The 23,775-nt window shown below is 46.7% G+C and overlaps 1 protein-coding gene across 2 annotated transcripts; it reads right to left on the bottom strand.

Annotated features, from left to right (window-relative positions):
• Positions 1–23,444, bottom strand: Synm (synemin). 2 transcript variants are annotated; one of them, XM_027953723.3, is made up of 5 exons: positions 22,528–23,444; positions 17,448–17,572; positions 7,179–7,249; positions 1,661–4,080; positions 1–745 (listed from the first exon to the last, which is right to left on the bottom strand). In XM_027953723.3, exons 1-5 carry the CDS (start codon positions 23,335–23,337, stop codon positions 440–442), a joined length of 3,732 nt encoding a protein of 1,243 aa, XP_027809524.3. In that variant the 5' UTR covers positions 23,338–23,444; the 3' UTR covers positions 1–439. The 2 variants fall into 2 exon arrangements, with proteins under 2 accessions (XP_027809524.3, XP_027809516.3); XM_027953715.3 differs by having other exon boundaries at positions 1–4,080.
• Positions 23,445–23,775: the final 331 nt, after the last annotated feature.

Here is a 23,775-nt window from a genome sequence, read left to right as displayed (position 1 = left end):
TATTATTTCATGTTAGCACATGCAAACAAAATTGACTCTTAAATATATTATTTTAATCTGGTTAATGTTTAGGCATCTTGTTCATAGATGATTAGTCACAGTATCAAACAGAAGGAAGCTCTGTCTGTGACCAGGTGCAAAACTGGCAGAAACTATCTCCATAAGTAGAGAAAAAGGAAGTTTTTAAGATTAAAAAGATAAAAAAGTGTTTTTTGGCAAAAGTCCCAATTCAAAACTAAAATTCCAAAGCCTCTGAAGGCATGAACTAATCTGAAATTCAGATAAACTCTGAAGTCAATTGGCATTGCCCAGAGTTCTCTAAAGTAAGCAAAATAGGGGCAGTTTTGATAATAAGGCCCCCCCCCCACATAAAGTAAGGCCTTTGTATGTTAGTATATTTCCAAACAAGATGCCATTTAAAACAAAATATTTCTGCTTGTCAAAACCAGTGTCCATCCTCCTCCTCCTCCTCATTGTCTAGGTAGAGGAGGGCAACTTTCTTTTCATCTGAAATCACTGACCTTTGGTCTACCATTCTCTGCATCTGCACTGTCTTATTGAACCCCGCCTGCTCCGCACCCTTCTCTCCATCCCCAGCAGAGGCCTGAAAGCTCCCGCCAGCTGCCCGGTCATTCCTACTGTCAGCATCTCTCCAGACACCACGGTCAGATACACTGTGAGCATCCACTTCTGTCCCTGCCTCTGGTGTCCAGTGGGGGATCGCCTTTGTGTTACTCACGTCCATCTGAAAAGTAAAGGAAGTTTCTTTGGGCCCCAGTGCAAAGTGCCGCTGTGTGCTGCTGCCTGTTAACTCGCCTAGCTCAGGGGAATCTGCAGAACCAGCAAGAGCAAATGTTTTGGCCACGGGTCCGTGGATGACAATGTGTTCAGTGGTTTTGGTCTCTGTAGGACCTAATTGAATGTGCTTAAAGGATCTGCTAATACCTGATGTCACTTCTGCCCCTGACGTGTCCCCTGCACTACCCTCCTGAGGAGACTCAGAAACAAGCCTTTGGAATGTACTCTTTTCAGTCATGAGGACTTTTCTACCCAAGGTATAACTACGAGTGGCCTGGGCCATGTCTGGTGAGCCCTCTCCTTGGACGATGCATTCTGAGTCACCAAATTCCACAGGTTGGGGAACTGTCAGCTCAGTGGCTGGCTGCCTCAGAGGCCCAATGTCGATGTGCCTGACAGATGTGCTGCTCCCTGGTGACTCCTGGGTGCATACAGACTCCCCTCTGATACCCCACTCCACTTTGTCTGAAAGGGGGGCTATAAACTGAATTTCCTCCTTAAATCCTTCTTTAGGGCCTAACCGAAGATGCCTTACAGAAGTCTGGGTACCCACTGACTCTTCAGTTACAAAACTCTCACCAACCTTCACTGCCCCCGAAATGGGACCCTGAAAACTAATTTCCTTTTCAGCATGAAACTGCCTGGAGCCAAAGGTGCTGTGCCTCTCGGATCTTTCAGGATCTGTGGTGGACAGCTCTGCCAGGTCAGGCTCTTCTTTGTCCCCTGCCTCCTGCCAGGCAGAGATCGGGCCTTGAAAGATGACTTCTGTGGGTACTTGACTTGGATGGGGACCCACCGTGAAGTGCCTCACAGACTGGCTGGCTCCTGCTGAGCTGCCTACCTGACTGAGGTCACTACTTACCTCCGCCACCTCTGCGGTGGGTCCTCCGTGGGAGACTTGCTCAGTCCTCCAGATTTCTGTGGGGCCTAGTTTAATGTACCTACTGGACTGGCTGACGTCCTCCAGCACGTGAGACTGCACGAAGCCCTTGGGGCTGCTGACTTCCACAGTGGCTGACACCGGGCCTTGGGCAGAGGGCTTGCCGGCGTCATCCAGATCACCAGACGGGCTGTACAGTTCTCTTGTGGCCCAGCGTTTGAAGTGAATGCCACCAGCTGACACTTCAGCTCCATCTTCCCTGTCTGAGCTTTCAGGTGACTGGCCATGTCGCTTGGTCAAGCTCTCCCTTACCACTGACTCCACAGCTTTCTCTATTTCCCCGGCTTCATCTCTGCTCAGTTCCTCTAGGTCCAGTTGATCAGCATCCACGGTTTGTGAGAGGTTGACCTCAGCAACTAAGGTCACAGGCCCACCGTCAGAGGCCTGGACTTTCTTCACATCAACTAAAACGCTCCCCAGCTCCCCTTGACCCTCTCTGGTCAGGGTAGACAGCTCTTTCTTCATGCGCTCAGGCAGCTCAGGAAGGGTTTCTTCCAGCTGCCCAATAACCTCCACCAGCTGGTGTCGAGGCTCCTTGGAGAAGCCGCCCTTAATGGAGGTGTGGAATTCATGTGGTATTTTGATTTCTTTTTCGATGACTGTGGGTTCCGCATGCAATTCACCACTAGCTTCTTCCTTCCAGTGAGCAGAACCCATGCTGCCCCCCAGGGAGGCTGCTGGAACTTCCAGGGTCTCCACATCCTTCTCCTCCACTGTGCCATCCTTCTTTCTCCTTCTCCAAGTCCCCTGTACAATTTCATCTTGCCAGGAGTACCTGATGGTGGATTCTTCTTCAATGTGAATCTGCCCATACACGGAGCCTTCATCTCCATCATGGCCCCCGGGGTACTCATCTGGGGTCGAAACAAAATAACTCTGTTCGTCCTCTGAGTCACCTGCCTCCGTCACTTCTTCCACGTGTGTTACGTTCTCCCGGGGTAGCTTGGTCCTTTGACGCTGATTAACTGAGAACATGACATTGGTGTCTCCATCATCGTCCTCTTCCTCGACAAGCCCCTTGGAGCTGGGAGACACATCATCAACCTCCTCCACTTCAAAGGGGGTGGAAAACTCCTCCGCCCCGCGACTGCCTGCATAGCTCACCGGCTCTTCCATGATCTCCACGTTGACAACCTTTGCTCTCCCCTCTCTTCCCTTCAGACTAAGGTTGATGATATCCCCTATCATCCGCTCTGCTGACTTTCCCTTCAGCCCCACTTCCTTGACATCCTTGCCTAAAAGGCGGTCCAGAGCAGCTTCGTCTGAAACATCAATTTCTTCCATCAGTTTAGACTCCACGACTATTTCCGTCTTTGTTTTCCGGTCATCAGGAAGCTCTTTCCTATCCACATAAGTGACTTTTGTGTCTGGGAAAGAATTAGCAGACACTTCGGTGTCGGGAGACTGGGTAAACTGCTTCAGGATATTGGTGACAATGTTTTCTGCTATGGTTTCTGTCATGGAATCGCTTGGCAGGGAACTAGCAGTGTCACTGGTGTCCAACCTGAACCTTGTCTCTTTTGTCACCGTCTCTCCCACTTTACTGTCACCAGCATCCTTCTTCTCTGGCATCTGTAAGCCTTTTGGGGACACCTGGGGTCTGCTGCCCTGGGATACTTCCAGACTAATCGGTATCTCTCTTTCTTTCACACTTTTCTCCTTCAGTGATTCCTTCTCTTTGACCTTTTCCCTCATTTGCTGGCTTTCTCGCTTTCTGGCTTCTTTATCCAACTTTGTCAGTTCTTCCCATCTTAAGTTTCTTTCCTCTGAAGCCTTTTCTTTGGAATCAAACATTTTCTCTTCGGGCTTAATTTTGATGGCTCCTAATCTATTTCTTTCTTGCTCCCTGGTGGTTTGCACTTCTATTTTTTTCCCCAAAGTGACGGTCCTCTCATTTGGCCGAGTGCTCTCCACAACACCTGCTCCCACATTGTCCCTGCGTTCTTGGTATGACTCGCGGGCAACGGTGGACTCTTTGCCTAAATAGGTGGGGGCATCCCTTGTACCTTCGGGTTTGGGTCTACTGGGGAATGTTTTAACTTGGGTGTTGGTTGCTCTTAGAAGACCGGGGGTTGGAGAGAAAGTTCGGAAATTGGTTTGACCGTTGACAATTTTTTCGTAAGAGTTTTCCTGCCGGGTAGTGATGGAGGAAGAATATCCTCTTCTGGCCTCATTTCCAACAGACTTGGTGGTCTGAGATCCGAGGTGCCCTGACCCATGAGAATACAGAGCGGAGCTGTGGTTTAAACCCACCAAGGGGGCTTTCTGCCTTGGAAACAGATTTCTTTCATTTTTCCTCTGTAATACTGAGTCAGTATATCGATAGGATTCGTTTCTGAATTCTGTAGAAATTGAACAAACAGTTCATTAAGATGACAGGCATCATTATCTTTTTTATTAAAAGCACTACTGCAGGTCAAATCCCTCTCAACATAATATACCCTATTATCACAGGAAGGCCCCTGTAAATAAAACATTTTTAGTCCCCCAATTTTCTTTTTTTGGGGGGGTCATTTAAAAAATTCTGTCACAATAAAATATAGTACTACAAATACTGCAACCTAACGCTTTTCTCCAGTTCCTAATTTTAAAATATTCACTCATCGTAAGAGAAATATCAAAGATCTGATTATAAGTCATGGCACATATGCAAGAGAGGCCAGAGGTGCTGGGTTTTGCAGCTGAAATTTCACAATATTATGATATTTCAGAATCATTAATTTCTACTTTTTGAGGTAAGTTTATTTTACTTATTTCAGCAGAGAAGAACTCTATAATTATAAAGTGTATAATTACTGAACACCAAATAGTACAGCTCACCTCCATTTAATATACTCTTATTTTTTACTGATTTCCCTGCGGGGCCAATAGGTATGGAAGACTTTAACTCTTTTAAGCTTCCTGATTTCTTCTCCTTTTACATGTGACAACCTCCTCATCTGATAAAGTGCCCATGCAAAAAGCAGACCAGTTGTCAACCCTACCTTCTGTCCGGGAGAGACAACCATCCTAGAGTTGAGAAGAATCTTAAGGCTTCTAGCTTTGCTCTGGACCATCCACAAATAGTATCACCCTTTGGGTGCCCAAATGCCACCAGGATAACCTGCTCTTAGGCATGGCAGCCAGCGCTTTAACATGGCCAAAGCACCATCCTCCCAAGAGTGCCCCCTAGTGTCTTCCCACACCCCATCCAGCTGAGCTGGGGCAGAGACCTCTCTCCCCTTGATTTCCCTCTAGACAACCAAGGCCAAAGACCTCCTTCAGGTAGATCCTAAGATATAGAAGAGAGACCAAGCCAGGAAAATTCCCACAAAAATTCCTCTTTTTAGGCCAAAATACTGATATTAAACTGAAAAATGCCAGAAGATGAACCCCCCCAGGAAACACCTGGATTTAATTAAGGTTCAGCAAGATTAATATGGATGATCACAGACTCCTTTCAGGTCTATCATTTTGTGAGCAAGTGGACGACAATAGTTTAGGCAATATGACAAAAGTCATATAAGTGTACTAATATGTGCTGATCAATTCCCTACCTGGGAACTCACCTGTAGATTTATTCAACAAAGAGTTGATGGGTGCATACTCTGCAGGACATAGTACTACTTGGAAGCCTAAAGTCTAATTAAAAAGTTCACAACTAGTAGTTTTTATTCCACAGCTGCTTTCTTTGGCATAATAGTAAATGCTAAAGTAAATTTAGTTACAAATATGAAATCTCTATATCCTTCAAGAAGCTTAAAAAAACAATGATGGAAAGAAACAAGTAAACAGAGATACCCATTAGCCCTTTTCCTGGGCTCCAAGGTCACCACTTATAAACTATAATCAAGCCCCATTCATAGAATATTGGGCCTCCTTGCAGCTTAACCCTGGGCCCTTCCTCTAGGAATGTCACAGTCTTTCAGACCTACATATGTACAAGTCAAAAATGTGGTAAACCTTGAAATCTGGTGAATGAATAATTGTTGTTTTATAGATGTCAGATGTTAACTGACGCCAGACAGGTCGACTAAGGGCCACCTACATGGACATCTTTGCTTTTTTAAGGCTTATTCTCAAAATTAGAAAGCAAACTTGCAGACATTGTCTAAGTCCAAATCCATTCCAGTCAAATGATTAGAATCAAAATTGTTATTCTGAACCTAGTGACCTATCAAATCTGGGAAGGGCCTATTAGGAGCAATAATGACTAAAACTACAAGAGTATGGCAGACAGTTGGCCCTATAGCTATGGTCCCCTCAGGTTCTGCATCCACATATTCATCCAACTGAAGATAAAGCATATTTTAAAAAATGCACCAGTGCTAAACATGTACAGACTGTTTTTTTTTTCTCATCATTCCCTAAACAATACTGTATAACATCTATTTACATAGCATTTACATTATATTAGGTATTACAGGTCATCTAGAGTTGATGTAAAGTATACAGGAAGATATGCATAGGTTAAATGCAAATATTCCAACATTGTATACAAGGGACTTGAGCATTCATGGATTTTGATATACAAGGGGTGGAGGTGTGTTCTAGAATCTATCTCCTCCACATACCAAGGGATGACTGAGCCAGGACTTACTTGTGCGGCAGGGGGGGCGGGGGGGGGGAGTTGTTTGTTTGTTTGTTTTGGCAATGCTGGAGATTGTGCACACTAGGCAAGTGCTCTACCACTGAGCTACATCCCCAGCCTCCAAGAGATAACTGTATATTAAACACACCATATATAATTTAATATGCCATTATTTAGCCAGAATCCCTTTAAAATTACATAAGGCTTAAAAAATGTTTTTAAAGTTATCTTACAGGTCCTTAGGGTCTTTCAAATGAATATCAAATTCTCCTGTGTTGGTTCTACAGCTGTAGGAAGGATAGCCCTGTCCTGCAGCTTTGGGCCTGAACTAAGAGTGCTCAGGGCACCCAGACAGAGCTCCTGAGCTATCTCCACCTATGGTGGGAGAAATGCTATAACCATCCCGCCTCTGCCCAGGAAGCAGGTTCCAGAATGTTGACCACCTGCTGTTGTCCAAACACTATCTTCCCAAGCTGGATACAACCCTAACACTTCTGTTTGGAAAGGGAAAGCTTCCAAGGGCATGATGCACAGGTCCATGTCCACAGCCTCCTCACACTTCACTCTGCCTGGCTTGCCACATTGGCTCCTCACCATGTTGGCGGGAATACCTCAAAATATTGGCTTGATGAGCACATGAGTTTAAAAAGCACTTTCCCACACAATCTCATCAACATTGTAATTTAAATAATGTTCCATTAAACTAAGAAATCTATTTGGCATGTAAAAGAGAGATGAACTGTTACCTGAAAAACCATAGCCAAACCCTGTCCTTCCAGATCAGTGGGGCCCCACTCTCTACCCACAGAATGGACAATTCAGATGGAAAGCTTTTTTCAAGTTAAATAATTAGCTTTTTAAAATATTTACCTTGTGGCACATTTTCGGTGTACTCAGTCCAGATTGTTATTTCCGGATTACTTTCTCCTTCCAACAAGGCCCTGGAAAAATAATTTTTAAAAATAATGTATTAAAACATGTAAACAGCCAGGTGTGGTGGCCCACACCCATAGTTCCAACTACTTGGGAAGCCTAGGAAGGAGGATTGTTTGAGCCCAGGAGATTGAGGCCAGCCTGGGCAACACAGTGGAATGTTGTCTCTAAATAAATAAATAAACAAATAAATAAATAGGAAAGGAAAGACAATTAAAAAAAAAAAGAGAGATGTGCCTTTTATAAAATATATTGGGTAGCATTTGGTCAGTGACCACATTGTCACAGTGCTATGTGTTTTAGGACTTGTGTCTGGAGATATGGCTGGGCGGGGGCTGCACCATGGACGGTCAACCCACTCACCAGCCTCCCCAGGCTACACTGCTATGCAGCTCACAGTCAAATCCCTGGTGCCCAGCACAGCTCCTGCCACCTGACAGATGCTCAACAGATACCAGGCAGCTGAAGAAAATGAGTGGGCTAGGGATTCAGAAGTAATGAAAGCAAAGTCCTTCTGTAAGGCCTTCCCCACCCAGGGCAAGGAGGAACATGACATGCACAACGTGGTGTCTCATATGTGGTACAGCGGGAAGATGAGGTCTGGCTTCTTTGGGCAATAGGGAGGGGCCCAGGCCAGCACTTCACCCTGGGCTACTGGAGCCCAGAACAACTTCAACGCCTATGGGGTCTTCCTGGAGTTGCAGGTTGGGGGCAGACTACAGAGGGCTGACCTGAAGAACAGTGACACCATGCATAAATAAGTAAGGCAGCTACACTGTGTCTGTGGTTTCCAAATGGAGTTCCTGGGGACACCTTGGAGATGGGGGGGGGGGGGAGAGAGAGAGAGAGAGGGAGGGAGGCAGGCAGGAAGGAAAAGGAAGACCTGAGGACCCTATCTGCTATCTGCTGTCTCTTATAGTAAAATAATGGAAAGCACCCATCTAGGTGATTTCTTTGGCTATGCTTAGCAGCAAGATTCTAAAATTACAGTGTCTTCTTTAAGTTGCTGCTCACATCTACCATTTCAGATCCGGCACTGTGGTGAGAGTGGGCCCAACAGACCCGGCATACTGGTAGGGTGGGGGTTAGCACAGGGCTGCCAATCAACTGGTGGCTCCAGAGGCCCCCCAAGGCTGCTGGTAGCTGTGGGCGCAACAGTTGTTTGGTTGCTAGAGCAACGTGTGATGTCACTAACCCCAGTTCCCAGAAATACACTGTATATGGCAAAGGGCAACCAGAACCACAGCCCACTTGGAAATGCTGATATTACTACTGAGAGTCAGGCAGGAAAACAGAGGAGGGAGCCCAGCTCTTGGCAGGGACTTGGCAGCTCAGGCAAACCATACTGAGATTTATTTCTACTGAGTTAACCATAGTGATCCCCACAAAGGCCAGAAACTCAGTGGGAGCTGGAACAAAGCAAAGAAGGCAAAGAGGGGTCTGCTGAGGTATGCACGGGTGGGCTTGCCACAGAAGCAGACACTGAAGTGCACATGTGTGCAGATGCAAGAACACCAGAGGCCAGAGCCCCAGCCCTTCCACTCAGGATGGGAGCCAGGAAACAGGACACCTCCCATTAATCCCACACCCTCATGACCAAGCAGTTTAGGTTCCAGGAAAACAAACAGCTTCCATCACTAAGAAAATTCTGAGGTCTGTATCATAAGAGAAATGTTCAGAATAAAAGCCAGACACCAGGGGTCTGCACCCCAGAATTACAACAGCAGAGAAGGTAGCATCCTACAGCTAAGGGGGCCAGAGGAGGGCACAGGGAGATGGCCAAGTTGTAGTTCAGATCCTGCTCAAGGTTCCAGAGTAAGACTCGGGTGCCCCAGGCCCTCTCATCAGGATGAACCAGGAAAAAAGGTGCCTGTGAGGAGTTCAGGCCAGCAGAAGACATCAATGGCACGCCCCAGAGGAGAGATGACAGATTCCCTGGGGGGAGCTATGTCTACCTCCATCCCGCAAAGGAGAGTGGTTCTGTTTTACTTTGAGGGGAAATTTAGACCACCAAGCTTTTATTGAGTTCAGGACCCTGAGCAGAGTGCTAAGGTACACAAGACAGGTATGTGGTCCGGGACAGGGTTGAGAAGCAGCACCAACGCCTCCCACACCCAGGACCTTTCTTATCTCTGGCCAACTCTCAGTACCCAGCTCAGCTCTACCTCTCATGCCCACTCACTCATGCGCTCCTGGCTGCCCCACTATGCAGGGTCTTGATTGGCAGCTTTGCTCTACAGAAGGCTGGATGGAGTATAGAGATGGCACCTTGGCCAGGGGACCACAGCTTACCAAAACAGTGAGCCACAAACCCAAGCAGCCGGCTTGCCCAACCCTTCCCCTGGCATGAAGTAGGCCTTCCCACGAGGCCAGAGACAGTGGCATTTCATACAAATTTCAGAAAAATACAAATCCTGCAGACCGACCCTCCAGACCACATTCATGAAAGTAATACAACGTCTCCTGTGATTTCACCCAAAGCAGCCCCCAGTGCTTTCCTTCAAGAGCCCCTCATCTGTGTCCTCGGTCAATGATTGGATCCCAGAAGCAAGGCACATGTCACTCCCTCTACCCTGTGTGCCCAGCACAGGTCTGACGAGCACAGCTGGATACTGGTCATTTAATTCATGCCCCAGCAGCATGTGCACCTCAGTGGCAGGCACGGAATCCTGCCCCTGTCAAACTCAGCTCCTGAGACTAACAGGGCAAAGGCAGAAACAAAACCTCTGAGGAGGTTCCCTCTAACACTCTTCAAGGAACAGTTTCAGAAACCACTGTTTCTTTAAGGAAAGCACAGAGCATTCTCGGAGGCGCCCACCAAACCTGGTTATTTTGAGAGTGGTGGAGGAGAACTGCCTCCAGGCCCTGGAGACCGCGAGGGGCGCCAACCCCTGAATCACAGGCTATTAGTGAGCCTTTCACAGAGCCCCACCGGTTGGCAGCCCCTCAAGCAGGAAAACAAGCAAACATTCTGGAAAACCCCCGGACTCTGGCCTCATTAAGAAGTCCAGCACAAACCCATAGTGCTGTAATGTGGCCTCTGGCCAGGCTCCAGGCCCTAATGGGCCACCCAGCATCCTAACTGGCCCCAAGGCAGGGCTGTCTGCACGGAATAGATGATCCTAATGGAATTTCAAGGCATATCTGCTATTGTTCAGCACTGTGGGCACAAGGCCACCGCACCGTACACCTCCCATAAATGAGGACAAGAGGGAGGGGACAGGGACAGGCAGAGCATGTTTCTAGAAGCACTCTCTGTATGGAGCCTGCCCTGGCCCTGGGGCCTGTGGATGGCTCACATGGCATTACCTAGCTAAACACAGGAGTGGAGCTATGGAAGACGGAAGGGGAGGCTGGGGACGCTGAGAGGTGGGAGAGAAGCCTCCGAGCTGCCTGCCTCAGCCTCCTCATTACACATAATGGAAGGTGAACTCCTCAGATGGAGAAGGGCTGCCTGGATCACCGGAGACCCTGGCCCATAGGAGGTCACTTGACTAGGAAGACTGCAGCGTAGAAGGGAGGAGAGACTCAGTTTAAAGGGGTCAGAAGGACACGGGCTTTATGTGAAGGATAACAAGGAGGTGGTGGTGCTGGGCCATTTCCCACCATTCTCTCTGTGATCAGTATTAAATCCCATCCTAAAATACATACTAGAGACCTGGGTGCGGGGAGCCTGGGGGGGGGGTGGGGAGTCTAACAGAGACACAAAGGTTACCCATAGAACAGGAAAAAGCAGCACAACAAGTGCATAAGGGACCAAGCTCTGGAGGCAGAAAACCTGCACTCAAATCCTGGACCCACCAGGTCCTAGTTTTACCATTTATACTTGCTCTGACTCAGTTTCCCCATTTCTGAAATGGGGAGAACTCAGGTTTGTGGTGGTAATCAAGCAAACAAGTGGAAATTCTTAAAACAATAGCTGTCACAAAGTAAGTGCTCAGTGAATGTTAATTATCACATCATCACCACCATTACCTCCTCTTCAACCTCAGAAGTAAAACGATTTTCAGTTAACTAAAGTGAGTTAAGAAGGCAAGAGACTTTTGATCATTTAAATTTATGGTTGACTGGGTGTTAGTTTGTTTATTTGGATAGCAACCAAACATATTGGTTTATCCTCTCAATTATATATTGTTAAAACTATAAGATTTTTCTTCATTCCAAATATGTCACCTAGAGAGCAAGTAAGTCCCTGCAATACTGGGTATTGACCCCAGAGCCTCCCACTAGCTAGGCAAGCACTCCTGCACTGAGCCACATCCCCAACCCTGTTTGAATTTATTTTGAGATAGGGTCTCACTAGGTTGTCAGGCTGGCCTCAAACTTACCATCCTTCTGCCTCAGGCTCCCCACCAGCTGGGATTACAAGTACATGCCACTGTGCTCACCCAAAAAAGTAGGAGTTAACTTTTAGAAAATGAAATGTACTTCTTTCAGACCTTGAGAACCCCTTAAGAAATATTTTCCTTTGAACACATATGAAAAGGTACAAGTGACCTAAAAAATAACGGAGCAACCAGAAATATCAGGAGAATGATGAGATTGCAAGCATTAGAAGTTATCTGTGCTGCTTCATGAGTAGTAAAGGCTAGACTAGAGACTAAAATGCCTTGTCCCCCAGTTAAAACACACCCTCACTGCCCACTGGAAGCTTCACAACCCCCCTGTGCAGACACACAAGAACGTTTTTTGATGTTATTATTTCTAAATTAAACTTTTAAAAGGACTTTTGCCTTAAAGACCCCAGTCAGTACATTTCCGCATTACAGTTTCATAGCTGGCTAGGCAAAACTTTTTTCAGGCTTTTTCTTTTGGGAAATCATTCTGGCCTTGCTTTTGTTTGTTTGTTTGTTTTGAGGTGAAATATAGAGCAACCATCATATGATTTACTCCTTTCCCCCTAAAAAATAAACGTTAAAACATTATAAGAATTTTTTTATTTTTTAAAATTTGTTCCAATTAGTTATACAGGACAGTAGAATGCATTTTGACACACTGTACACAAATGGAGCACTTCTCATTCCTCTGGCTGTACATGGCACTGAGTCACACCAGTAGTGTGATCATACGTGTATATAGGGTGTAAGCATTTATCTGACCAAGACTGCATCGTCTGTCACCCAGACCAAAAATCCAGGATGAGCCTTCTTCCTGTTATCCATTGTACAGTTTCCTCATTCCTCAGATTTGCAGTTTCTGCTTTTAGTTTTTTCCTGAGTTTTTTCTTGCCTTTGTTCTTTCACTTTTGATTACCTTTTATTTTCCCACTGTATTTTCTAATGGGTTCTTGCTGACGATAAGTTTGCCGTCGCCGTCACCGTGCAGGGGAGCTACCTATTTTCTAACTGTGCTTCCACCCGTTCTCAGCCCAGAGCAGCTGGACTAGATCTTCATGCCACAGAGAGATGGGTTGGGACACTGTGGGTTCTGGGTATTGCTCTCATTTTTGTCATCTTCAGATTATCAACCACCAATTCTTTGTAAGCACCTATTTATGGAGAGGGCTCTGTGGTGGGTGGTCTAGTTTGAAATAGCACCCTTGGGTGGCACACTTCTCACATGTTCCTGCCCAGAAAACCCACAGTCCCTCGGGCTCCTTGCTGACTCCCGCGCCAGCCAGGTACTGCTGTGGCTGCCATGGTCACTTACATCAGGCCCTCACTACCAGAACTCCAATGGGGGAGACTCCTGAGTCTTCCCTGCCTCCTGCCCACAGACCCCTCCATCTCCACACCTAGGCCCCCAGCTCCCCACCTGCCCGTGGCTGTCTCCCCACTCCATGCTGCTGGTCCGGGGACTGCTCCTGACTGCTGCAGAAAGCCCCAACTCAGCAGCCTGATATCTGAGGCCCCTGCACAGCCACCTTCCCGGATCTCTGCTCACTTACCTTGGGTTTCCTTCCTCTACTCATTTTCTGATTCATTCTTACCTACCTAGAGCTCCCTCCTGATCCCTTTCTTCTGGTCCAATTCCTAAGTCCCTGCTTCCCCCACTGACTTCAAGGAAAAACCCAAATTCCATGTTCTTTGAAAATTTCTTTGTCACTGAACCATATTTATTAACCTCTTTCAGTTGGCAGTGAACCATCTCCAGTACTTCCTTGAGAATGTGCATTCTGTCGTTTTCATATCCTGTCTGACATTTTACCTAAACAGTATCCCTCCTACCACATTTCCCCTACTTGTCACCTCCTCCACCCCATATCTGTGCAAATTCCCCCACATCCTTCAAGACCCTGGCTAATCTCTTCTTCTCCCAGAAGACTTCTCCAAGTCTCACAACCCCTGTGATCTCCAGAAACCTATACTTGTTTCTTACCATACACAAGGCTACATAGGTCCATGCCCCCTTATCTACAGCTTAGGATTCTTAACACCAAGGCCACAAAGGTCATACCTTTTCAATCCCGAGTCCAGCACTGAATCCTACATGTCCTGTATCTCTGAAGCAGCCTGAGGGCCCCACATCCCACCTCATAAGACAGCCTCACAGGCTCCTGTCTATCCATTACTCACAATCCTCCATGACAGGTCCCCACAACCAAGCTGGCCAGGGATCCCAAAATGCCTGGCATTGCCACATAGGCCATGCTAGCTCAGTCCTTAGGTCCCCACCCAGGAGATGCTTGTTATGATTGGTATGAGGTATCCCCCAAAAGCTGTATCAATGAAGAATTGTCCAGAGGTAAAATGATTGGATTGGGAGAGCTGTAACCTAATCAGTCCATCCTAATTTGAATGGACTGATGTGGGAACTGTAGGCAGGTGGGAGAGCTAAAGGAGGTGGGTCAGTAGGGGCATGCCCTGAAAGGGTCCATTTTCCCTGTGACCCCTATCTCATCACTTTCTTTGTATCCTAGTCACCACGCGCCATGAGTAGAGTAGCTTCCCTCTGCCATACCCTTCTACCATGATATTTAGGTGGATTGCTCTTGTCATATCTTTTGGCCACAGCAATGCAAAACTAACATAGTATTCCTTCTGTCTGGAAAGCCCTTCCATATGGGCTTCCCTTCCCACAGGAACCCAGCATTGTCTCCTCCAGGAAGCCTTCCTTGCATGCCGCATGGGCTCCCACTGCACTAGAACTGCATCATCCTACAGTTGAGGACAGGGGCAAAGTCTTCACCATCTTCTACCTACAACATCCCACTACATCCAACACCTTTCTGTGTAACAGGACAGTCAGCAGGGCATGAAGAGGCAAAGCCCTGGCTTAAGATCTGAGGTTAGAATCTCGGGCTCTCTACTTACTAGCTGTGTGATCTTTTAAGTAACAGCCTCTTGGAGCTTGGGTTTCATCACATGCAAAATAAGCCTTGGCAGAAAAGTTATAAAAATTGGAGATACTATCTACAAAGCACTTAAGACATGGCAAGTACTCAACAAAAGGCAGCTATCATTACCTGTCACGCAGTAACAATCAGAGATGCAGGCAGCCTACTTTAGGATGCATCAGAAACAGGATGGATGATGATACAGGGATAGACAGGTAGACAGTCATGAGATAAAGCAAATTTAGTTCATTGGACAATCCAGATGGCAGGTACAGGAGTGCTTATTCAGCTTTTCTTATGTTTGAAAATTTTTACAACAATACATTGGAAAGAATTAGAATATTCATTTTGACATGAATCTGCAAAATAAGGATTCAAGGAATGAGTGTTGCTTATCTAGGATGTTCAGAGCTTCAAATTTCATCTAATTCAGGCCTCTCTCAGGAAGCTCTACAGGATTCTGTGACCCTAGACAGATCCAATGTGACCCTGAGTGGTTGGCCACACATGCTGCAGACATACTGATGCCCAGTGTGAGCCTGTACAACACCCCATAGTTTCCCCTCTCTAACAGCAATCCATCTTTGGTCTCCTACTCCAGACTGCTGTGGGACAGGCTTAGCATTTACCAATGCCCCCACTCCGGGGTTGCAGAGTGTACACAAATCACCTGGCATCTTTTTATAAGGCCCTTCAGGATCCAGTAGGCTGGAGGTGGGCCTGAGATTCTGCATTTCCAACAAGCTTACAATCATGCTGCAGTTGTGGCTGGGTGCAGACTATCCTCTAAGCATGGAAGCTCTGGACCAGTGGTTCTCTATGCTGGCAGCGCCCAACAATCACCTAGAGGGGTTTTAAAACCACCACACCTGGTCCTACCCCACACCAATCCAATCAGAATCTCTGGGCTGGATCAATGCCCTCTCAGGGTCTTCAGGGGTTCCCTGGTGCAGCTCAGGCTGAGAATCCATCTTGCATCTGAGCATCTCTCCTGTAACCACTTAGATGCTGGTGCAATCAACGTTCATACTGCAGGAAAAAACTTGTGATTGCATATCAGATAGATGAGCACCTCCAGCCCCACACAGCAATGCTGGTGACAGGGAAAAGGGAGCAACCACAGACCCTGCCTGAAAGGGGGTTCGGCAGGACCATGTCTCCTCTTCTCTTGGTATCCAAGGTCCCAAGCCCAGCCTCATGTTTACTCCTGATCACCACTTATCAGGCAGGAGACAAAGGCAGTGACCTTCCTGTCTTCTGGCACTGAAAGGTCTCATTCTCCTATCCACCTGCCAAGCTGGATGCCTGATCTTTCTGGCTACAAACAGGCCAACAGGGTTTGATGAAAATCTCCAGTGTTGAACTATGACATTCACTGTCTTCATTTTATTACTTATGTTTACTTTATCAAATTATACATTCATTTATAAATTACAAATCTATATTTGGAAACGATAGACATGCAATTTTGTTATTTATGATCACTTTAATGTTTCTCCTCCACTGTGAAAGTTCCAGGAAGGGTTGGGCCAGGAAGGGTTGAAGATCTTTGAGAGCTGGCCTTGGTCAGAAACACAGAAAAATGTGCCTTAGGCTTTAAAGAGCCCCAGTCCCTTCCCTTTCACATGAGATTTGCAATGAGATAGCCCACAGGGGGATGACTGCCAACTAGGCAGGGGCAGGGGCAATGGCCACTGCTGGGAAGTCACAAGTGGGAGCAATTCTAGCCCCAGCAACACCACCATCAGCCCCTCTTCCCTGTGAGGCTGTGTCCATCCACTACCTTAAATAAGGCCTGGGTGGGAGGAAGGTCAACTTTCTCAAAAGTGTTAAGCATGATATCATCGCAATACGGCACTGATGACCATGCTTTCCTTTCGTCTGCCAGGGTGGTTTTCCAAACTCTTCACACCTATAATCTTGCAAATGAAGTGGTCACTGTGCCCACTTTCCATGATTTGGTGAGAAAGGCACAGACCTGGGATCAGACTCAGCTGGCTCCAGCCCTCCCCACTGGCCTGTAGCCCTGAACTCCAGGCCTTTCTCACTCACCTATAAAAGGTTTGCCTGGCATTCACCTCAGAGAGTGACAAGGAGCAGAGCTGCTAAGTACTGAGCACCATGTCTGACAGGCAGTACCGACTGCATCATGTTGGCATTGTTACTATTGTTACCAGTGGGAACCCGGGTCTCTGTCCTTCCATAATACGTTGCTGATCTTTGGGGCCCTTCTGAGCATGAAGCTGCTAGAAAGTAAGGGGCACCATCTCAACCAAAGGTTGATGACCACCTGGGGAGAGGTCACACAAAGTAGGTTCTGCAGAGGACCCATTGACTTCTCTGCAGGCATTGCCTACCCTGCCTCTTTGAGTGCTCTGTGACCTTTCCATCTGGATTGGTTATACTGAATTCAAGTCAACACCTTGATGAAACCAGCTGCCCAAGAGTTTCATGCTAATCTCATAGTGCAGATGCAGTTTTTCAAGGCCAGACTGATGCTGGAGGTGAGGGTGTGTGCATCAGTGCCCTGGAATTTGAAGGAACAGCACAAGAGGCAGATGGATTCAGATGTCCTGGGTCCAAATCCTGGCACTCTATATTCTAGCTCGCCAACTTCTCTGAGTTAAGTTTGTTCCTCTATAAACAAGGTATCCAACTCCTGGGATCTAGTGAGTTGACATGTACAAAGCTCTTAGAAGATGCAGAAACACTAGGCAAAGGTGTGAGACTCAGCTATTGCCAACCCTGAGGGACCCCTGGCCAGTGATCTGAGCAAGACCTTGCTCTTCCTCTTCATCCTTTCAGCCATAGAGGACTTGACTCTTCACCTGGCCATGGAAAAGGATGCTCTCTGCTTATCACAAAGCCACAGAGATGCTTCAGTGAGTTTATACCACTGGCTTCAAGACAAACCTGCACAGCATCCTTACCTGTAGGTGGCCACTTCCAGACTGAGGCCAGTCTTCACCTGCAAAAGTTCCTGATAGTCCCGCAGTCGGTCAGTCATGGCCAAGGTGAGGGCCGCCTTCTCATCCTCCAGGCAATCGATCACCCTCTGTGAAGAGAACAGAAGGGCTTTTAGATCCAAGAACAAGGTTGAACTGAAGGTGGCAACAGTTCAGGGTATAAAAGGAGGTGAAAAACCTCCAGTCTTATTAAACAGGTGATCAATTGCAAGGATGGTTTCAAATATTGTCTCTCTTCTATATGGGAGATTTTTAAAATTTTTTTTAATCTTTATTTTATTTATTTATTTTTATGTGGTGCTGAGGATCAAACCCAGGGTCTCGCATGTGCTAGGCAAGCACTGTACCGCTGAGCCACAACCCCAGCCCCTGGAAGATTTTTTTAATGCATATGAAGGATTTTGATAGATCACTGGCTTCTCTGCTCAGATGCTTCTGATAATAATGAATGCTAAGGTGTTTATTTAAATCATCTCTATAATTTCAGGCAGCAGTCTACTTAGGAAAGCCAATGTATCCAACAGGTCAATTGATATGCAATTGAAAGCCACAACCAGAAATCAGGGGGGTTATAATACTTAAAACTGGAGACACTCAGATATGAACTGAAATTTCCCTAAAACTTATGTTTTCTCCAATAATTATCAGGTAAACTGATGCAGAGTTCTTTTTTTTTTCACCTAGAGAAACTACTTTAAAATTATCAGGAAAGAAATATATTCTGGAAAAAATGATTGTTCTGGATTGTCCTTGCGCAGCTAGTTAATAAGCACTCTCATGGTGCCTTCATGCCTGGCTAATTACCTTCACCTGGCCTGTCCCTCCTTAGACAAGAGACATCACTACCCTTTGCATTCAGCTTCCAGACACATGCCCCTCAAATGCCAGTCACATAGCACACTTGTAACACTTGTTACAAGTGGGAACATGGTGAATTTCACTTAAGATAAAATGATCAAAATGATATTACCCTCTTCAAAATGTACCATTTTGGGTCCACAATATCTTTTTGTTAGTGCACACAATGGCCTCATTTGTACATTCTACACTTTGTGTTTTCATCATAGTTGTTAATTAGTCACTCTAGGGAATAATTAACCAAGCAAACATTTAAACCCTGAAATTAGTCCATATACTTATAACTTCTGGTATGGAATGGAAAGTAGCAGTATTTTCGAACACAGTTAACTAAACTAAACCACACTTATAAGCACTTATCTTTATAGAATTTGAAAACTATAAGACTATTGGGGAAATAAATGTATTTTCATTGCTGCTAGAATCTAGCCACCATCCTAAGCATCTGGCAAGTTACTGAGAGTCCAGAAAAATGTGTAGTGTCTATGAAACCAAAGAATGATCTGAACCAAGATCTCACACTGGATTTATCATTCTAAAATGCAAGATCAGCATGTAAACAGTTTTGCTTTCTACAACAGTTTCATTTCTAAGCTGATGACTGTGTTAGATTCTCTTGATATATAACAGGTGCTAGAAACTAAAAGCAAAACACACTTAACTTTTAAAGCAAAGGAGTAAATTTAAGAACCACTGACTAATGACTCAGGATGAATATGCTTAGCAGACCCCAAAGCTAGCATTATACGCAAATAAAGCAGTTTACCAAAGCAAACCACATGACAGCCTTGATTAGTGACAGAGTTGCCAAATTTAGCCATGACATTCACACATTCTATAGTAAGTCCCAGTATTAACATCTATGTTACCCTGTTCTACAGGGAATATAAATTCAGGTACAAGGTTATAATATAAAATGTGCTATAAATACATGTGAATGAGTGTATGTGTGCTCACAACATCTATCTTTTCTAATATAGTAAACTTGAGAATTTGTAGTAATTTATTCCTTACAACAAAGTTCAAGTGTTGCTAGATTACTTAGAAAAAAAAATCAGATGAACTCAGTTCTCTACCCACAAACCTCCTGAGCAGATAAAGAAGGCTCAGCTACACCAAAGGGGTGTGCACAAAGATTCTCTCTCCCTGCCCCAAACACACAGAAGACTGCTACGCCCCACCAAATGAGGAAAATGAAACAGAGCTTAAGCTGAAATTAGTATCATTCCAACCACATTTCCATGTGAGTCAACTCTTCCTAAATTGTCAAAGAAAAATTCTTGGATTTTTGGAAGCAGGAAGATGAACAAGTAAGAATTATTGACTCCCAATAGTCTCTACCAAAATCACAACTAATCTTGGTGATAGAACAAAGCTTCAGACATGGACTCTGCTTTGCTAGAAGTTCTCAAGCTAAGGACCAGCCTGGAGGGCTAGAAACCAGGCACAGGATGCTAATTCCAGCCCAAGCAAAGCCATTTCACCTAATGTTGCAAAAAACCTGGGAGAGATGTCAGTTTTTCCAGCTGCAATGGAGAGAGCTTTAGGAGACCATCACAACTGATGGTAAAATCAAGTTCCACACCAGGGAAAGTGCTCTGCTGTTCATGTCAAGAGAATTAACTCACTCTACCAAATCTTCTAAGCTGCCCCTTGTTGAGCACATCATACAGACAGGATAGGAAGAGCTTGCAAATGTCCGAGTCACTCACAATTCTGAACATTAGAGCTTAAAAGGACTTAAATACTGTGATTACCTCACTCAAAATACAAAAACTAAGTGTAGTAATAATAATAAGCATAAATTGGATGCTACTTAAGTATTTATAGCTCTATCCCAGACAGCACCCTAAACTCTATACTCATATCTTACAATCACAGATGGGTATTTGACCCCTTTAAGAGGTTTCTCTTAGATGAAAAGAGAGGAAATGTGACCCAGTGATTGGTTGTTCAGGCATCAAACCTCAGGAGTACCCTGTTTTAGCTACCTACAGACTAGGTGATCTATATGCCCGTTTCATCATCTATGAAATAGGGCTAGGATTTGGAGTAAAGAGAGTGAAGTGTTTGATACCTGTGCTACAAGAAGCACTTTGATAGAAGTTAACTGTTAGTAATAAAACACTGAGAACAGGAAATCAGTTAAAGCAGCTTTTAGCCTCCATAGACTGAGCTTGTATGGAATCTGAATAAAGTAGAGGCTTGGGATTAAATCATAAATACCTTTAACATAATTCTGAGCATTTTTATGGTGTTTAATCTTTTGGAGTACAATTTGAAATATCGTTGCTGACTGGAGAAAGATTCAGGATAAGGATAAAGTAATAACTAGTAACATTCCATAAACTGGGACTAAAAAAAAAAAATACCAAGAAACCAGGTCCTTATCAAACTGTTCTTTCCTTGTTACTTTTAGGGGAAAGAAGCAAATTCCAACAAGACAGAGATATCACTGGATAGAGAGTTAAGGATGGGGTCCTATTCTGAGTCAGGTGTGACCTCAGGGAAGAACTTCCCTAGGTGGTCAGAGTCCTTATATGGAGAAAGAAATGGACAGTGATTCCAACTACACTTCCAAGTCCCCATCTCTCTTCCAGCCAGGTGAACTCTGTTTTCACCTGAGATTTGATGTTCCTCTGAAGATTTCATTAGAGGTGAAGGGTTCTGTTGCTAAAAAGAACACTGAAACCAGAGCTTAAAGGTCTGAAATGAGCCAAAATTGATCTATGAAATGAAGACAAACAAAGCCCACAACCCAAAAGACAAAATTTTATACAATTTAGTCCCATATTACTTTTTATGACTGCCCATCTAGTCTTTAGCTCTTTGGATACTGAAACTCTAGCACAGTGCAGGGAACCAAAGATAATAAGATATTTGATGACTATCTGTAGATACCTGCCACATCAGTCATTCCATATCAATACCCACAAGTGCCCTTTACTTCTAATTTTTTTAAAAAAAGCACAAAATCACCATATCATAAATTGTTAAGCTGCAAACTGTTCCCTTAAAATCTTTCTGAAATTGTGCTGATGTTATTTCAAACTATTGTTCTTAGAACTACAGATTTAGGAACATTTCTAACCCTGGCTGAGGCTAGGTAGGGCCAGAGCCAAACACTAAGACTGGACTGGGTGTACAGACAATAAATCAACCACAGGTGACCCTGCTGGGTTCAGAGGGTGAGGGCGTTGCTTCTCTGAAATAGTAACTGTTTATAGAAGTCTGCACTTGTAATAACATCCACCACAGGGACCTGCTTTCCCACAACTTTTATATTACCCAGAGATCTGACATCAGCTCATACTGTGAGCAAAATGACTCTGGACCTTTCCTGCAAAATAGTTGCTGCTCCTCTCAAGAACAAATAAGGCAGCCACAACTATCTGAGAAATCATTCTGGCAAAATAAAAACCGTTTTGGAAACCAACTTAAGATTGGGAGGCCTCCACGTAAGGACTTGCCATTGCCTTGAAACGTCCCAACACACTGACATATCCAAATAGGAATGTGCTGTCAATTCTGGAAGTCAAGAGAAATTTCTTGGTTGACTTTTGGGTCCAAGTTTACTAGGTATAAAAAGCACAGGCGATTGGGAAAACCTAAAGCCAAGAAGGTCGTTTGTTGGGATGTGCCCAGTCATGTCAAAATTTAAAGTTGTGCCCCATGGTGAATGCCTGTGATCCCTACTACTTGGGAGGCTGAGGCAAGATTGCAAGTTCATGGTCAGCCCTGAGCAATTTAGCAAGGCCCTGACTCGAAATTAAAAAATAGGGCTGGGGTTGTAGCTCAGAGGTAGAGCGCTTGACTACCATGTGCCAGACCCTCAGTTCAATCCCCACTACCGCAAAAACAACAACAAAAATACCCTCAGGTTGCCAACCTAACAAGATGATGGGGACTGAGCTAGCCACGGGACCTGTTACTCCGAGCTAGACCACTGCAGAGTTGAAGGACCAATGGACCACACTCTTCTTTCAAGGCTGGCAAGGTGCTGGACCCTGAAGGCTCCTGCCGCAAAGTGTTGGGTACCCTTTGAGCCGGCCCTATCCTCTCTTGATGCCGCGCTCCGACCCTGAGTGAACTGGCTGCGGTTCCTGGAACCCCGCTCTCCCACCCACACCGTAAGCATGGTGACCAGCTGGGGCCACAGGAAGAGAGGGACATTCCGGGCACGGACCTGACGCTCCTCAGCTTGCAGCCCATACTCCTCGCGCATCCGCAGCAGCTCATCCTCCAGCCGCGCGCGCAGTTGCTCTAGCTCGAGCGCCTCGTGCTGCAGCGCCTCGGCTTCCTTGGCGCAGAGTTGCGCCTCCTTTTCGGCTTCGCGCCGGCTCTCTTGGCCGCGCCGCAGCGCTTCTTCCAGCTCGCGCACCTCGTCCTCATACAGCTGCACTGTCTCCCGCCACGACTCGGCCACCAGCAGCGCGTAGCTGTCGTGCACCTCCTGCAGACGCGGCGGGGGCGCGGCGGGGCCGGCGGCGCGGGCTCGGTAGTGCATGGTCAGGCTGGAGGCGCGAGAGCGAAGCTCCCGCACGTCGCGCTCGTGGGCCGCGTCGAGGCCGCGGCGCTCAGCCTGAAGTCGGCCCAACAGAGCTTCGAGGGCGGCTCGCGCGCCAAGCGCCTCCTGCAGCTCGCGCTTCTGAGCGCCCAGCTCGGCGTCCAGGCGGCCGCGGGCGGCGTTCGCTTCGGTGGCCAGCAGCTGCAGCTCCCGCAATTCGCGTCGCAGAGCGTCGCGCTCACCCTCTGCCAGTGCCGTGGCCCAACTGAGCTCGTCCAACTGCTGCCGCAAGCTGCGCGCCTCCTCGGCGAAGCGGGCCTGCCCCTCGGCCCACAGGTCCTCCTGTCCGCGCCGGTTGCGCAGTTCCTCCTCCAGGAGCAGGTTTTCGCGCTCCAACTCCCGCACTCGACATACGTATTCGTAGAGCCGGGCGTTGAGCTCCTGCAGCTCAGCCTTCTCGGACCCCGTCTGCAGCCGCCAGGACAGCATCTTGCTGGGTGTGCGGGGCTCTCCCGGCTATCCAATTCCGTCCTGCCCTGATCTTGTCCCCTCCGCCGCGCCGCTCCGGCCCAGCCGCCGCTTCGGAAGCCCGCAGACTGGGGCGGGAGCTGGCGAACCGCTGCACTTGGCGGACCCGGAGGGTAGCGGTGGGCGCGGGCCACGGCCCCAGCCAATCAGAGCGAAGACAGGCGCGGCCACTGCGGCCGGACAGCGCCGCCTGCTGGGCTGACCGTAGCGCCAAGAGACTGCCCTGCCCAGGGCCCTGGTCATTTTTTGCTGCCGTCGGATTACAGCTGGCGGTGACTCACTAGCAGAGCAGGGGCAGAGAAGGGACGCGGAAGAAGTCTCCTTACTGCTGCCCCTTACGGGTATCTAAGGAATCCCAAAGTCCTGGCACTCATGGATGAAAAACAAGTCGCCACTGAG

The sequence above is a fragment of the Marmota flaviventris genome, chromosome 2 (assembly GCF_047511675.1).
Source record: "Marmota flaviventris isolate mMarFla1 chromosome 2, mMarFla1.hap1, whole genome shotgun sequence".
Lineage (NCBI taxonomy): Eukaryota > Metazoa > Chordata > Mammalia > Rodentia > Sciuridae > Marmota > Marmota flaviventris.
Note: the sequence above shows the minus strand (reverse complement) of the source record. Positions and strands in the feature narration are given on the sequence as shown.

Excerpts from the sequence above, each read along its gene's own strand:
- Synm (XM_027953715.3), bottom strand. The coding sequence starts at position 23,337 with ATGCTGTCCTGGCGGCTGCAGACGGGGTCCGAGAAGGCTGAGCTGCAG. Across the intron at positions 7,250-17,447 it reads CTGGAAGTGGCCACCTACAG|GGCCTTGTTGGAAGGAGAAA; the intron begins GTAAGGATGCTG and ends TTATTTTTCCAG. Across the intron at positions 4,081-7,178 it reads CACCGAAAATGTGCCACAAG|AATTCAGAAACGAATCCTAT; the intron begins GTAAATATTTTA and ends CAATTTCTACAG.